Source organism: Rhyacophila brunnea, unplaced genomic scaffold, assembly GCF_057557595.1.
Source record: "Rhyacophila brunnea isolate RB1 unplaced genomic scaffold, BYU_Rbru_1.0 scaffold_8, whole genome shotgun sequence".
Lineage (NCBI taxonomy): Eukaryota > Metazoa > Arthropoda > Insecta > Trichoptera > Rhyacophilidae > Rhyacophila > Rhyacophila brunnea.
In genome coordinates this window covers 47372511-47387276 of record NW_028233350.1, presented here as the reverse complement: position 1 = coordinate 47387276, position 14766 = coordinate 47372511, and the positions used below count along the sequence as shown (strand labels likewise).

The window sequence follows — 14766 nt, the reverse complement described above, 5'->3', positions numbered from 1 at the left end:
ATTCAGAAACCTTCATGGATGTGCATACAACCACTTACCAAAATTTCATTGCAATCGTATGAATGGTATATGAACCATACAAATAAAAAAAAATAGAATGAAGAAGAAGAAGAAGATGAGGATTTTTCTAATTCAGAAACCTTCATGGGTGTGCATACAACCACTTACCAAAATTTCATTGCATTCGGATGAATGGTATAGGAACGCATACGAGACAGACACACAGACAGACAGACATACAGACAGACAGACATTCATTTTTATATATTAGTATAGCCTATACTCTTCCCGCAAGTGCAAGCAATAAGTTTACAAAGTTTTATCGCAATCGGATGAACGGTATGGCTGCGCATTAAATACGAACAAACAAACACACAAATATTAATTTTTATATATTAGAAGATTAGTATGAAGCTGTCTCGTACGAGTGCGCTCGGTCCGAGTGTACTCGGATCGTGTCAACGCGGCTTAAGTTTGACACTTTTATGGATACACGAGCACCATACGCTGGCAGCGTATGAAAAAAACAGCTGGTATCGCATGCAGCAAATTTCACCCGACATGCGGCGCAGGTACAATCCCAATACTGTACTTTCGCAATTCGTCATTTATTTTGGCTAGCCGCGTGATGTCACTGTCTCGGCATGACCTCCCCTGTTAGAATCGTTCCACACTTTTATTTTCTGAGAACTTGATAATTTAATTGACACAACAGTGACAATGTAAATGGTATTTATCATTTATTGTATACAATTTATGGATGTGATTTTATAATTTCAGCCATCTCGATATACAAAAACGACATGACCGACTCACGTCATGCATTTCCGTCTGCGACCCGTTGCTTTACAACGCATGTCGTGTTTAAATATATCGCGGGCAATTCGATTTATTTGCTCAGACTGCGTTTGACACAGCATCGGAATGGACGTCAGTTTTTTGGGAGGGAAAGACGTTTACATTCCGATTTTTATTGACGATAATAACGCATACGAAGGTGCATCGCAAATTCTAAAAGTAATACGTCCGTCGTGGCCAAAAGAAAATGTCTTATTTAAGGTTGACTTTATTCACTTTCTCTGTAAAATATGAAAATATACATTTGCTATTTTTGAGCGTGTCCTTCCGACTAAAATCTTACTAGATTCTAATTTGTGTATCGCTACCGCGTCGATAGTGTTTGAATAATAAAAATAATACACGAATTGTAGTTTTTTTTGTTGTATTTTGTAGGTGTTTACCGACGGCATTACCAATAAATTAGTGGGCTGTTTTTATAAAAGAAAAGACGAAGTGGATTCACGAGATGTGGTGTTGGTACGAATTTACGGAAACAAGACGGATTTACTTATTGACAGAAAAGCCGAATTGAGGTAATTATTTATTATATAAATTATGTCAACATTATTACGATTTCATACGACGGCGTGTAAAAGGTTTTGGATTAACATAATTACGAGTTAAACGTCAAAAGATAGTAGATCGATCATGACAAATAATTGTCTTATCGGATGTGATTCACCCGGTGCATAAAACCTACCTAATTATATTTACTAAAATTGTTGGTGTGGTGGCTTATTAGTGCCTACCCAAATTTGATATTAGAAACTGGTCTGCATTCGACAGCTACAGCTACACGCTATATTTTGTTGTTATGCTGATCCATCGATTCGATAAGTGAGTGATGGAACAATAATTTTCACATGTTGCAGCATGCCGTAAAAAATGCTAGGTTTTTTATTATTTTATTATAAAGATATTGATTTTGTTGCTTAGAGGCACCTACCGATAATTCCCCAGTCAATCTTATATATATTTTTAATAATATATTGACATGTCATAATATTCAAGTTGGGGATATTACCAATGTGTGCTTTATGAATTGTCCATTTTATTGATTATTTTATAAGTAGATACTCGTACCTATGGTACTATGTGTACTTGAAGATAAGCGAAGGTGTCTTCGACGTCTAAAATGCTGCCAATTTATAATAATATTTACTGTACAGTAGGTACCCAGGGTGACCTAGTTGGTAGAGCACCCTACCCGTATCTAGAACCGTGGGTCACCGGTTCAATTCAACAATTGGCAAAAAAAAAATTGATTCCATTCAATGGATTGGGCGAATGGCTAATAACCATCATCTTGACAAGAGCGAGCGTAGGTCCCCGTGGTAGCCACTTTCCAGTTTGATAATACCCCGCGTAGCTCTAGTTGCGTCTAGAATATATTTGGCCCACCTCTTCTGCATCCTATTGCGTTGCTTGAAATTACTCGATTCATTGTCGTTCATCCGTTTCAAATGACCTGCGCAGCGCAGTCTCCCAATCTTCGTTTCAATCTTTGTACGGATTGTAGTTCTCAGGATTGTATCTTGGCTAAAAATTATTCTTCATGAAAATAAGTAAGCATATTAACTTAACATTATACTTTGAAGAGCTCCACGTTTAGTAGTGAAATGTTATTTTTTTTTTATTGACATAAACTTGCGGCTCTATGTTACGAGAGCTCACCGCGGAGAAACGTCAGATTTTTTAGTCTATACCTGAAAGCATCTAAACGACACTTTTTGAGCATAGACAACCATGGCAAAACCGCTAATAACTAACGAAAGTGTTTTAGAAATGAGGGAGGAGTTGGTATATTATTTTTTGTTCAAAAAATAAAGATGAGTACAACGCCCACGATAGCTGAGTAGCTTACACTTCGGCTTACGCCTCGGCTTATAATGTCGTGGGTCCCAGGTTCGAATCCTGAGTCTGCCAAATACACATACCTATTGTTTTTCAATTTGTGTTTGGAGTCAGAGTATGGACCGTGTGGCTAACATCCATTTCTCATACCTAACAACAAACCTCCACTCTGAGGACATGTGGAGACCCATATTATTATATTCTTATTCGGATCGTGCATCATACATGGTTACAATGAATGAAATGATTTATACTTAACCTACAAAACATAATTATTGTAATTTTAAATCAATTCAAATTGATCCATGCGAATTCTCAGAAAAGAAAATAATTCAAGACTAAAGCCTTTTAAAAAGAATGTACCTAGTACACGCAACAGAAGTGAAATTTTTAGGTTTCGTCTCCATTCTCCGACCAGCCAGGCTGGAATACCAGCCATAGTAAATTGCGTACCCATATTTTTTTTTAAATATTTTAATTCATTCAATGTTTATATTTGAAATAAAGTAATTATTTAAAAGACATGAATGCAGTAATATAATTTTCTTCATTTATAAAAGATATTTACCAAAAAAAAATAACAATTTTATATTGCCATCTGTTAATACTAATATAAACTATTACTTTTAACAAAAAATTTATGTTGTATTGGTCTACGATAATAGTTTTCTACTAAGTATATATTATCATTCGGCATGCAATACCGCGTTAGCCACAAAAACAAAATTGTGCAGGAGAAAGAAAAAACGCGGGACACATTCGCGGTATTGCCTTGCAAATCACATACGCGATATTACAAAATGTCTATTAAAACCTCAATTTAAACAAATATCCAGCATTCTATGAATGCACATACGTGGAGATTTATATTTTGAATTGAATGACGTCAAAACATACATTTTGGATAATGGTCGCTAACGCGGTATTAAAGGGAAAACGCGCAACACATTCGTGGTGTTGCCTTGCAAATCACATACGCGGTGTTACAAAATGCCTATTAAAACGTCAATTTAAACAAATATCCAGCATTCTATGAATGCACATACGTGGAGATTTATATTTTGAATTGAATGACGTCAAAACATACATTTTGGATAATGGTCGCTAACGCGGTATTAAAGGGAAAACGCGCAACACATTCGTGGTGTTGCCTTGCAAATTACATACGCGGTGTTACAAAATGCCTATTAAAACGTCAATTTAAACAAATATCCAGCATTCTATGAATGCACATACGTGGAGATTTATATTTTGAATCGAATAGCGTCAAAACATACATTTCGTTAAAATGGTCGCTGACGCGGTTTTGCATGCCGAGCAACAATATATTGATACGCACTGACCGCATCTCACCCGATGCAGTCTATGGATAGATCTCGCTGGCTGCCATTGATTCTTATTTCAAATTGTCGAATAAATCATGACATTTTTTATCACGTATCAGTGGGATTCACTCTTTCAGATTTTTTTCCGCACGTAAAAAGAAGAATTCAACACGCACTAGAAGTCCCAGCGCAACTCCGGTTTTAACAATTAAAATTTAAAATTTCAATAAAAATATCTGACTTCTAGATAAAAAGTAGAAAATGTTGATTCATAGCAGCGGCGGCTGGTCTAACATCATACAAGTGCACTGCACTGCTTGCATTGCTATGAAACATCGTTCAACATCGTAAATCATATTTTTTCTTCATAGGTTTTTAATATTATCGCTCACTTATTGTAATACAAACCATAAACCGATGTGCCCATATTACCAATAGGCACTATGCACCGTATACGGGCATTTTCGCCAAAGTTTGTACATTGCATTTTTGGCATGTCCCATGACTTTGATTGATTTTTTCATAGTTATTATATTATAGAATATTGGAAAGTTATGTATTTTTAGCATGCAAATTTATTAATTTACTTTATTCGATCAGTTAAATACAACTGTCTGACCTGTATATATTTTTAATTGATTATTTAGATCGAAAGGTAGTGTGTTTTTACCATGTCCCACTCCTAAATTCAAATAAACAAAGTCTGATTTCGTCATTAATTCTGAGTGTGTAAAATTAAATTCGTAGTGTCTTCAACAGTTTACATTATATATTTTTAAAAAATATACAGTTTTTCCGTAAATTTTGAGCAATATTGAAAAAAATCACGTTTAAAGTGTGTCCCAGGATATTTGAAAAAGTGGAATTCCACATTCCGTTACCATGATTTTAGCATGAAGGCGAAAAATTTCCACTATAAATATGTATTTTTTTAATGTAGCAACACTTTTGTATAACACTGATCGCCATTTACAATTTAAATTGTTGGTGTTTGTCGGTATCGCTATCGGAACAGGTTGCTTTCTGGGTTGGTCATTTAAGAAGTTCCACTACTGTTACCACGATTTGTAAGATAAGAAATCACATATTTCTATTTCACATACAATACATATGGAGCTTATCTTTCATACTACAGATATAATAAAACATATCGCAGGTTTAACAATAAAACTAAGCTAAATTTTAGCTTTAACCACTTCTAAAACAGAATCCGTTACTTCCACTCCGAAACTATATTGGTGGTAACGTATATGTGGAATGTAAAAGTAACGAAATGGAATGCATAAAGTTGGGTTTACATTGTGTGTTTAGTTCTTCATAGATTATAAAAAGTTTTATTTTGTCTGTTCGTATGAAAAACAAAAATATTTTCATTAAAAAATATAGAAAATAACCTGACTATATAATAAAGATTAAAAAAGTATGTGATATGTCTGAATACGCAAAACTAGCGCAGATAAAAGTATGGAGAGATACAAAAACAACAGAAGGAAAAAAAAACACCAGACTGAAATAATTGCGAGACAAGCACTGGCTCTGTCATACTCTTTCTGTTATACGCCACCAAAATTTTAAAACTTCTCCATACATTTTAGGCATAGAAATTTATAAAAATGTAGGAAAAAGTATTTTTTTGTCACGTTTAACAGAAATGTGTACCCTATTAGATTTAATACCTGGAACTGTAGGTATTCGCGAAATGTCAGAAAAGTACGTCTTGATTACAATCAACCTGTATAGCTACATTTTATGTTGATGAATACAAGTAAATTTCAAGACAACATACAGTCGAACTTGGTTATTACGAGGAAGATGGGACCGACTGAATTTGCTTGTTATAAGCGTTACTCGTTATATCAGAGAATAGGTATTTTTAAATGAGCATGTCACATTACACAAAAAGTCGAAAATAAAAAATTTGGAAACCATCGTAAAAATCCCCGAAACGAGCATGGCATTCATAAACTACAAAAGAAGTTGTTTATTGTAATGAACTCTGGTAGGTACCTACGAACTTCACAAACCTTGGATTTTTCAACCATATGCGTTGATACTTTTTTATTATTGTCGGCGAAACACCAATAAGGTAGGTACTTAGACACTTTACTAGTGTCATAAACGTAATCCGACCCCGGCGGCATCCTGTCCAATCGGATTTTATTGCTTAGGGTCGAAATGTTTTAAAACGATCGACACATTAACAGTATTTTAGCTCGGTATATCCGATAAGTTGCTCGTTATAAAAGTGAATAAATTAAATGTATGGCGAAAATCATAAACCAAATGTCAACAAATGTTTCCTTATTACATCCGAGATCTCGCTATGTCCAAGATCGTAATAACCGAGTTCGACTGTAATTATTTTTGTAAAAGTTATATACTCCGTGCCGCGCTAGAAACTCGCGTCCGAATCCCTCGCTGATTTAATTTTTTTCATATGTTGTTAATTTGCTTTAAAATATTTTTTATCTGAGTTACAAATAATATAAATGCCAAATAAAAGTTATGGTAATGTATAGTGTGTCAAAATTATTACCTACCTTATTTTACTAGTATTGTGAAATTTATTATAAAATATGTCTATTTTAGTGATTAAGTTTGATTTGTTTTGTTATTGTGACGCACGTTGAATATATATCTGACTATCAAAAAATTCAAATAATTTTCATAAAACAAAAATTTGTTTTTATGGTAACATGTAACTTTAGCTTTACAAATTACACTCCGTTACCATTTCGTTCCATTCAAAAAATGTCCCCAAAAAAATTGAACGTTAACTATTTTTCATTTGATTATTAAATAACGAAACATATATATTTTTCCAATAAAATTTAGTAAAAGTGATTACTGTCTAATAGCAGAATAAAATAGCAGAACGAACATTGATTGGTTTTTTCAAATACTAAAGGAAAAATGCTCTGCCATTATAGACATAGGGTAACGGAGTGGAACGAAATGTGCCCATGAATTAAAATTCAATAATATTTTTTGACTATTTGTACTTTTATTTTTAAGTGTATGGTTTTTTTAATCTAATAGAACTCTTTTAAGTGATAAAAAGTGTCTCATTCATGTTTTATAAGCTTAGTTTCGTAGTCACGGAACAGAAACTTATTATGCCCAATGTCATAAAAAAAATGATATAAATATTGTATTAATCAATATTTTGCTGAAAAATTGCTATCACCAATTCAGCAATAGAACAAGGAATCTGCTAGCTATATAAAAATGGTTAATTTTAGTGAAAAAATAATATTACCCAAATTTCAAACATGTACAAACTTTGGCGAAAATGCCCATACGTCATCCTAACTGAAATCATTTGCACCCCAGCAATATATTTAGTTTACTTAAAATGAACCCAAAGCTTAGTATGAACTAAAGCCATTATAAAACAACTTAAACCGTGCTAATCGTTTACGCCGTGCGTAAGTTCCAGAATATCGTGCGCCGACCGGGTAAAATGACATCATATTGTTCTGAGTAGAGAGCAATTACAGATTTGAATTATGGTTTGTTATTATAGACGCTGCGACTTAATGTTCACGCTCAAATTATGTTTAGTCTCATATTTAGCAATCTCGTATCTAAAATGCCTGTTAAACTAAATACAATAGAATTCATTATTTTCTAAATTTAAAATGGGTAAGAAATATAATAGAATGTCGGTAAGATATTTTGATTTATGTGTACTGCAAATTAAATCAGTGAAGATAAAAATAATTTTGGTACCTACGGCATTTCTGGAAAATTAATATTTCATTATCCTATTTGTTGACTAAATGCGAAATGATGTCGTTTAATTATAATATAGAAAATTATTAATTCATGAATTCTAGTGATAAGCTAATAAATCTTAATACTATTTCACAAAGTGCAGTTTCATAATAATCATTATTCATGCAGTGTACAAATTGCTAAAGATACTTAATGTACTTATATAGAATAAGATGGCTTCCGTTAAAAGTAAGAGGTATTTATCTACTATAAGGAATCCAATAAAGATTTAAGTAACTCGCATCATGTTATATTAAAAATATAAAATATACAGGTAATTTCCCAAATGTCAATAACGTTTTGTCAAATCAAAAACAACGCCGAATTGATTTCATTTTTCAATAAGGTAAGTTTCGTTTTTTTATTCTATTTTCGTATTTTATTTTTGTTATTTTTCGTAAGTTTTGAATTGTTATAAATTATAAACCTAATTTCGCTGGATTCAAAAAATGACATCTTCTCCACGCGACTACAGCGACTTCCTGTAATCGCCGAGGTCTTGTTGTGGACATTACTTTAGTAACTATTCATATTGAAAGTAACGTTGACGATTTGCTACGTGCTGAGTCGACCCCGTACTGGTCGAAAAAAGCCGATCCCAACCGAACATCAAAAAGTTAACGTTTATGTTGTCGGACTGTAGGTATTAAAGAATGTATTATTAGGATGCTTCTAATTTCTAGTAAGTAATAGTTAAGAAAAAAATATTTATAACACTTTTCATTTGTATTGCACAGAATTTCGAATTTAAGAAAAACAGAATTTTTATCAATATTTTTTTTTTGAGAAAAAACAAGCACTATTTTATTCACGAATAAAATTTTAATCAATTTTTGGCATTTAATGATGTATTTTTTTATACGTAATGTTATTATTTCTTGTTATTGAAATGTTTTTACTTCCTTCTGACTTAATTTTGATGATAATTTTTTCCAAACAGGTCACTTCTTGATAACAATAAAACATGATATTCATTAATCGTAAAAAAACTATTAATTATTGAAATAACAAAATATTTGATAATAACTCAAACCATGTTATTACAATATATTATTTATTATCTTTGAATTCTAACTCCAGCCGGAGGAATCTTATTAATGTTAAATTTTGAATATGCGCAGTACTTATTCTAAGTTTTTTAAAATGCTGCTACCAAATCTACAACCTCAAATTAATGCCTCAATTCTCCATCGGAAACCTGAACATTAAAAAAAACAGATTGAAAATACCAATAAAATCATAGTTTATTCTGACTCAGTCACAAACACAGGGGGAAGTTTTCTGAACACGCCTCCCCCATTCCCTCGGGAACAAAAAAATACAAATTATATTGGTGAAATGAATATTACTCCTTCTTCGTCAGGACCTCATCACTGAGGATAGTTTTCTATATCCATATAGACAGCCTTCGATATGGGTCGGGACTTGTGGTACTCGTGAATCGGTGCGACCGTCTAAGGCAGGCATGCCCAACCCGCGGCCCAAATGAAGACTTTTTGTGGCCCAAGACCCAATGGAAGTTTTCAGCTTTCTATATTTTGCATTTTGGTATTCATACAATAAAAAAATTTCCTAAATTTACCACATTTATATTATATTTTGTGAAATTATAACTTTCTTGTTGCACAGTTGGCGCCATACCCAGTGGTTATACGGGTTCAAATCCCGTCGAGCATCGTATTTTTTTAAAAATATGATTTTTTCTAGTGGGTATATATCTGAAGTTATGTATGTTCAATATATGGAATGTTACATTCTTAAAATATTTTGAATTATTTGTTGAATAAAAGAAATGTTGAATATGTTGAATTGAATCCTGAGTAATTATTTTGACTGACTATATTTTAACTGAACAGAGAATTGATAAAATAAAATTATGGTTTTGTGGGGTTATCAAAAATAACTTTTCTGGGTTATTAAGATAATGATCAGACAACATTTTAACAACTACGCATGTAACATACGTATCAACGTATTTTATGATTTTGAATCTTCTTAGAAATATATTTTAAGCAACGTTTAAATTATTTTTGTTACTATAAAAGCCACAAATCATATTCATTTATTAATTTTTACCACTAAAATTGAGTAGCACTCGACTTGGTATTCATAACTTTATTTTCTTCCTTTTGGCACCATTCTTTTGTGAAAAATCATCTTTTGGATCATGCATAGAAAAAAAGTCAATGTATACCAGGCATCTCCAAATTCAAGTAGGATCTACTATCACAATCCCATTGTTATTCTTCAACTTAATTATATTTTTGGCCGAGGACATTGAGGTATTACAAGTTAAACACTTGTTTTTCACCGTCACAGAGAAATAGTTTGTTTCCCATTCGTCATGAAAATAATAACTTTCGGTCTTCTCTCTAGACGTTGAGCGGACTTTTTGCCGAGTCTCCTGACTTTGCTGAGCACGCCATCTGTGAACTCGTTCGTTTGTCAAGCGGCGACACTTAGCTGATGATTCTTCCTCATCCGAATGTTTCAATTATATATATTCGACAGGTCATGAGGACGAATGACAGTAGTGTAGTGAAACAGTAGTCTATTTAGTAATCGAATGAAACACTCGCAGACACCTGGGTTTTGAGAAAATCACATAAATATATTGTAACCTCACGTGATCGAACCCAGAGCCCCCGGATGAAATACTAGCGCCTCACGCACTGGACTACGACCGGCCCACGTTTCAATTGATCGCGTATGTTGCCTAAGTTTTTCTGTTGACTCAAAATGTTTTTTGTTGTAGGAATTTGAAACTATTGAATAAAGAAGGATTGGCACCGTGCCTGTACGCCGTGTTCGACAATGGATTGGTCTACAAATATGTGTCAGGAGTCACTCTCACCGTGGACAGCGTGGTGTTGCCTGAGGTTTGGAAACTCGTAGCGCGTCAAATGGCCCTCATGCATAAAGTGCGACAGGACCCGGAGGTAAATCATTTTTTCTCATTACAATACGTTGAAATTTTCATTATTTTCATAGCCACTGCATCCCGGTGCGGTTCCTCTTTAGAGTAGATTAATTAATTATCAAAGAGTATTTTCGTATAGAGTAGGGGCCAGCCGTGTCAGGTCGACCAGTTAAGTGAGATAAACACACATCACAAATTTGCCCTAATAGTAAAAAAAAGTGGCCTGCGGGCACTATTTTATTTGAAAACAATTATTAACTTCTAATGGATTCAAGCTCTGTACTATTCAATTTAAGTCGTTTTTTGCGACCCGGGTTTCGCCTTTCGGCATCTTCAGGCGTCGTGTACACTCACCATTATGGAGTTTTTACCTACTTCATTGTCAGTGTGTGTTTACCTTTGGTGAGTGTACACGACGCCTGAAGATGCCGAAAGGCGAAACCCGGGTCGTGAATTAATTCTTATATTATGCACATGTCTTCTTTATTTGTTAATTTTTAAAATTATTGTACATTTCACATTGTTCAATAAGCCGGATGACGAGCTACGGACACTGAAGTATTTGTGATCTATTAATTTCATAATTATTATCATTTTTGGTTTCGGAACACTTATCTACATATATTATCTACAGTAATTAGAATTGACAACAATATTACAATGGGTCACAATAAAAACAATGATTAGGTCCCTATTGAATAATTTTTTTATCCTCTTTACTTATGAAAATTTTTATTATGTGATCAATTCGATGACATGTTAGTGATTTTTTTGTTGTCATCGTTTCGACTTGTTTTCATTTCAGATATCATATAAGCCGATGCTGTGGTCCAAGAGTGAAAAATTCTTGAATCATATTCCAGATGTGTACACATGTGCCGTTAAACAAATAAGGTATATATTATTATTAATTGCTTTGTTTGAGAATGTGTACAATTATATTCACTGCCATTGTCACGACATTTATCATAACCGGTTTACATTTTTTTATGTTTAAAATTATTAAGATTAAGTTTGTATTTTTTTTAAATTTCAGGTTTGAAGAGACGATCAGGCCATTACCTGAGCTGAGAAAGGAACTGCAGTATTTAAAAAGTCATCTCATAAAAATCGGAAGCCCGATCGTTTTCGCGCACAACGATCTCCTGCTCGGCAATGTAATTTACAATGAAAAGAAGCAAAAGGTTACATTCATCGATTATGAATACGCCGATTATAATTATCAGGCGTTCGATATAGGCAACCATTTTGCAGAATTCGTTGGTGAGATATTTATTTATGCGTCTTATAAACCGTACGATGACCTATTATAATTCAACATTTTTGTTAATTATATTATAATAACACATAAATACTGATATGACTTGAAAACACAAAAATAACGCGAGCCATATGCTGTATGTAAAATTAATTTGCACCATAGTCTTTCATATTTATTTATATATTGATTCTTCATTAGAACGATTATTTTTTCCAAGGAATTAATTTTCTAATCGTATTGTAAAATAAATACATAAATCTAAGTGAATTCATGGAAACATACGGCTCGGAGACGACCTCGTTCCGTGACATTCAAAGCGTATTTGACAAATTTGAGTTGCGTTAATATGGTGTTTGTTAGCTGGCAGCTTGATCTGTTGTCAAATAAACCCTATAAACTATTATACGCATGGTATAACTTTGCAGTTAATTTGTAGGAAATGCAAATAATAATTATTCAGAGTAGGTACTCGTCGGAAATTGGATTTAAATTTTAATCGCTGAAAGTTTTATACTAAAATATTCCATATTATAAATTAGTTTTAGCGACCCAGGTTTCGCCTCTTCAGGTTTAACTTTAATCTTTTTTGGGTGTATACATATACCATATACCATAAGATCAGTAGGTATACAGAGACAGAGACCTGCAATTATAGAGTATCGATAAATTAGAATACATTGTTTATCTTTTAATTACATTCTAATGTAGAATGATTATTTGGAAACTCCAACTGCATTACTGAAAGGCGATTTAATTAAAAACCAGACTTAATTTGACGGAAAACACCATTTTGAACAAATTTGTTTAGAATTTAGATAATGATTATTATTTATGATAATTTCATTACACTAATAATTATTACATTAACACTAATTTTCTCATTTAAAAATTTGCGTGACGCAATCTCATCAAATTAGAATTCTGATTAGATTTCATTTACAGCCTACATTGCAGATAATAATATAACTAATGTAATGTATGCAATTGGGTAAAAAACTAATTCGTTAATTATTTTTCAATTGGATTATAAATTATTAAATGTAAGCGGTCAAAAAGATTTTACAATATTTTGTATAAAAGTCAACTTATGACCAAAGTGCATAACTCGGTTTTAAATTACGAAATACATACCTGTATTACTTTTTCTGTAGTTATCAATTCAACCAGACCAAAATCGATCAGCATCCCTATCAAATCTTGTAATATGTCACGGTCGTATGATTCTTTCTAGGTATAGTCCAAACTGACATATTCTACTTCAGGAGGATGATCAGTGATTTGGTATTGTTTTGCGATTGCAGGTTTATCGGATGTCGATTACTCTCTTTATCCATCCAAAGAGTTTCAATTGCCGTGGCTGTCGGAATACCTGGTGACATACTTGGACCGGGACGTGCTGATCGAGGAGGTGGAAGAGCTCTACGAACAAGTCAATCGATTTGTTTTAGCCTCTCACTTCTTCTGGGGAATTTGGGCACTCATACAAGCCGAACACTCCAACATCCAATTTGACTTTATCGAGTGAGCAAATTTGAACAATTTTAATAATACTTCAAATGGGTCACTTTAACGATGTCAGCTGTCAACACTCGCCAGAAAGACATTATATTAATTAAAATGAAACACCTAATCGATATCTACGTAATACTATTCTTTAATGACTATTTTTTTTCTTAATTGATGACCGGTGACACGAATAAAATGTCACATCGGACTGAGTAATATTCATTTTAGATATCACGTGTTATGCTAAAACCTATTGGTCAACGCGCGAGGGAAATGTCAAAATGGGACAGCATGTTTATTCCGGCTAACCGCCACAGTGAATCGGATCAGGTATAATATAAATATAAATTATTTTTGTTGTAATCGATTTCTTTTACTTTTCCAGGTATGCGGCGATTCGGTTCAAGGAATACTACGACAAGAGAGATATATTAAATAAAAACGATTCCAGTTGATGTACAATTGTTGATAGAATTAGCATAAAATGGACGTGACTTAATCTAAGATTTACCGGAAGCCTTAATGCCTAACCATTGCGGATGATTGATTAATGCCAAATTGAATATGATCACTGTGTATTGTTTTAGAGAACTTTAAGAATCTTTTATCTGCATAAAAATTCATTTAATCTGGATTTCCATTCATTACAACTTGGATTGAAACATTCCACTATTCCACTGATACCAATATTCTATTATGTAAATTGCAACAATTCAGGCAAATCTAGCAGTAAGTACTAAATAATTATTTATGACGTAATGGACGCAGACGATCTAACATTTTGTTAGATCTTCATTGACTCTAGTCCAAATATGAGGTTGCTGTTCTGCATTCCACTCGAATACATAATTTTTTATAATTTGTTTTAATCAACTAGAGCAGTGATGGCGAACCTATGGCACGTGAATGTTTAAGAGAAAAATATAGATATACCTACTTAATATTTTAAAAAATATTTTTTTTTACATAAAAGTTTTACAAATAAATATATAGTATATTAACAAATAATGACGCATAGCCATGCGTATTTTTTTTCAGTTTTTAATAATATTTTTACCAATAATATTTACCAATCGATGCGCAAACGGAAACGACGAAATTCATGCATACATGACAAATCGCATTGTATAAAATATAGCAGGCTGATACTCTTCAAGAATAAGCATTATGTTTAATTTAAATTATATAAGTTGGTCATTAGGTTTTATGCTTCACATAATATTATCGTACTGACCAGGCAGCGGGGGAGGCCGCACCGCGATCCTCTGATTTTGACCGATTTA

At 33.0% G+C, this 14766-nt stretch overlaps 1 protein-coding gene across 1 annotated transcript; it reads left to right on the top strand.

Annotated features, from left to right (window-relative positions):
* The first annotated feature begins 899 nt into the window (after positions 1-899).
* On the top strand, positions 900-14400 carry eas (ethanolamine kinase 1). The gene is made up of 7 exons (XM_085958784.1): positions 900-1059; positions 1234-1373; positions 10552-10735; positions 11522-11610; positions 11753-11979; positions 13279-13498; positions 13869-14400. Exons 1-7 carry the CDS (start codon positions 925-927, stop codon positions 13936-13938), a joined length of 1065 nt encoding a protein of 354 aa, XP_085814910.1. The 5' UTR covers positions 900-924; the 3' UTR covers positions 13939-14400.
* The last annotated feature ends 366 nt before the right edge of the window (positions 14401-14766 follow it).

Excerpts from the sequence above, each read along its gene's own strand:
- eas (XM_085958784.1), top strand. The coding sequence starts at position 925 with ATGGACGTCAGTTTTTTGGGAGGGAAAGACGTTTACATTCCGATTTTT. Across the intron at positions 1,374-10,551 it reads GACAGAAAAGCCGAATTGAG|GAATTTGAAACTATTGAATA; the intron begins GTAATTATTTAT and ends TTTTTGTTGTAG. Across the intron at positions 13,499-13,868 it reads ATCCAATTTGACTTTATCGA|GTATGCGGCGATTCGGTTCA; the intron begins GTGAGCAAATTT and ends TTACTTTTCCAG.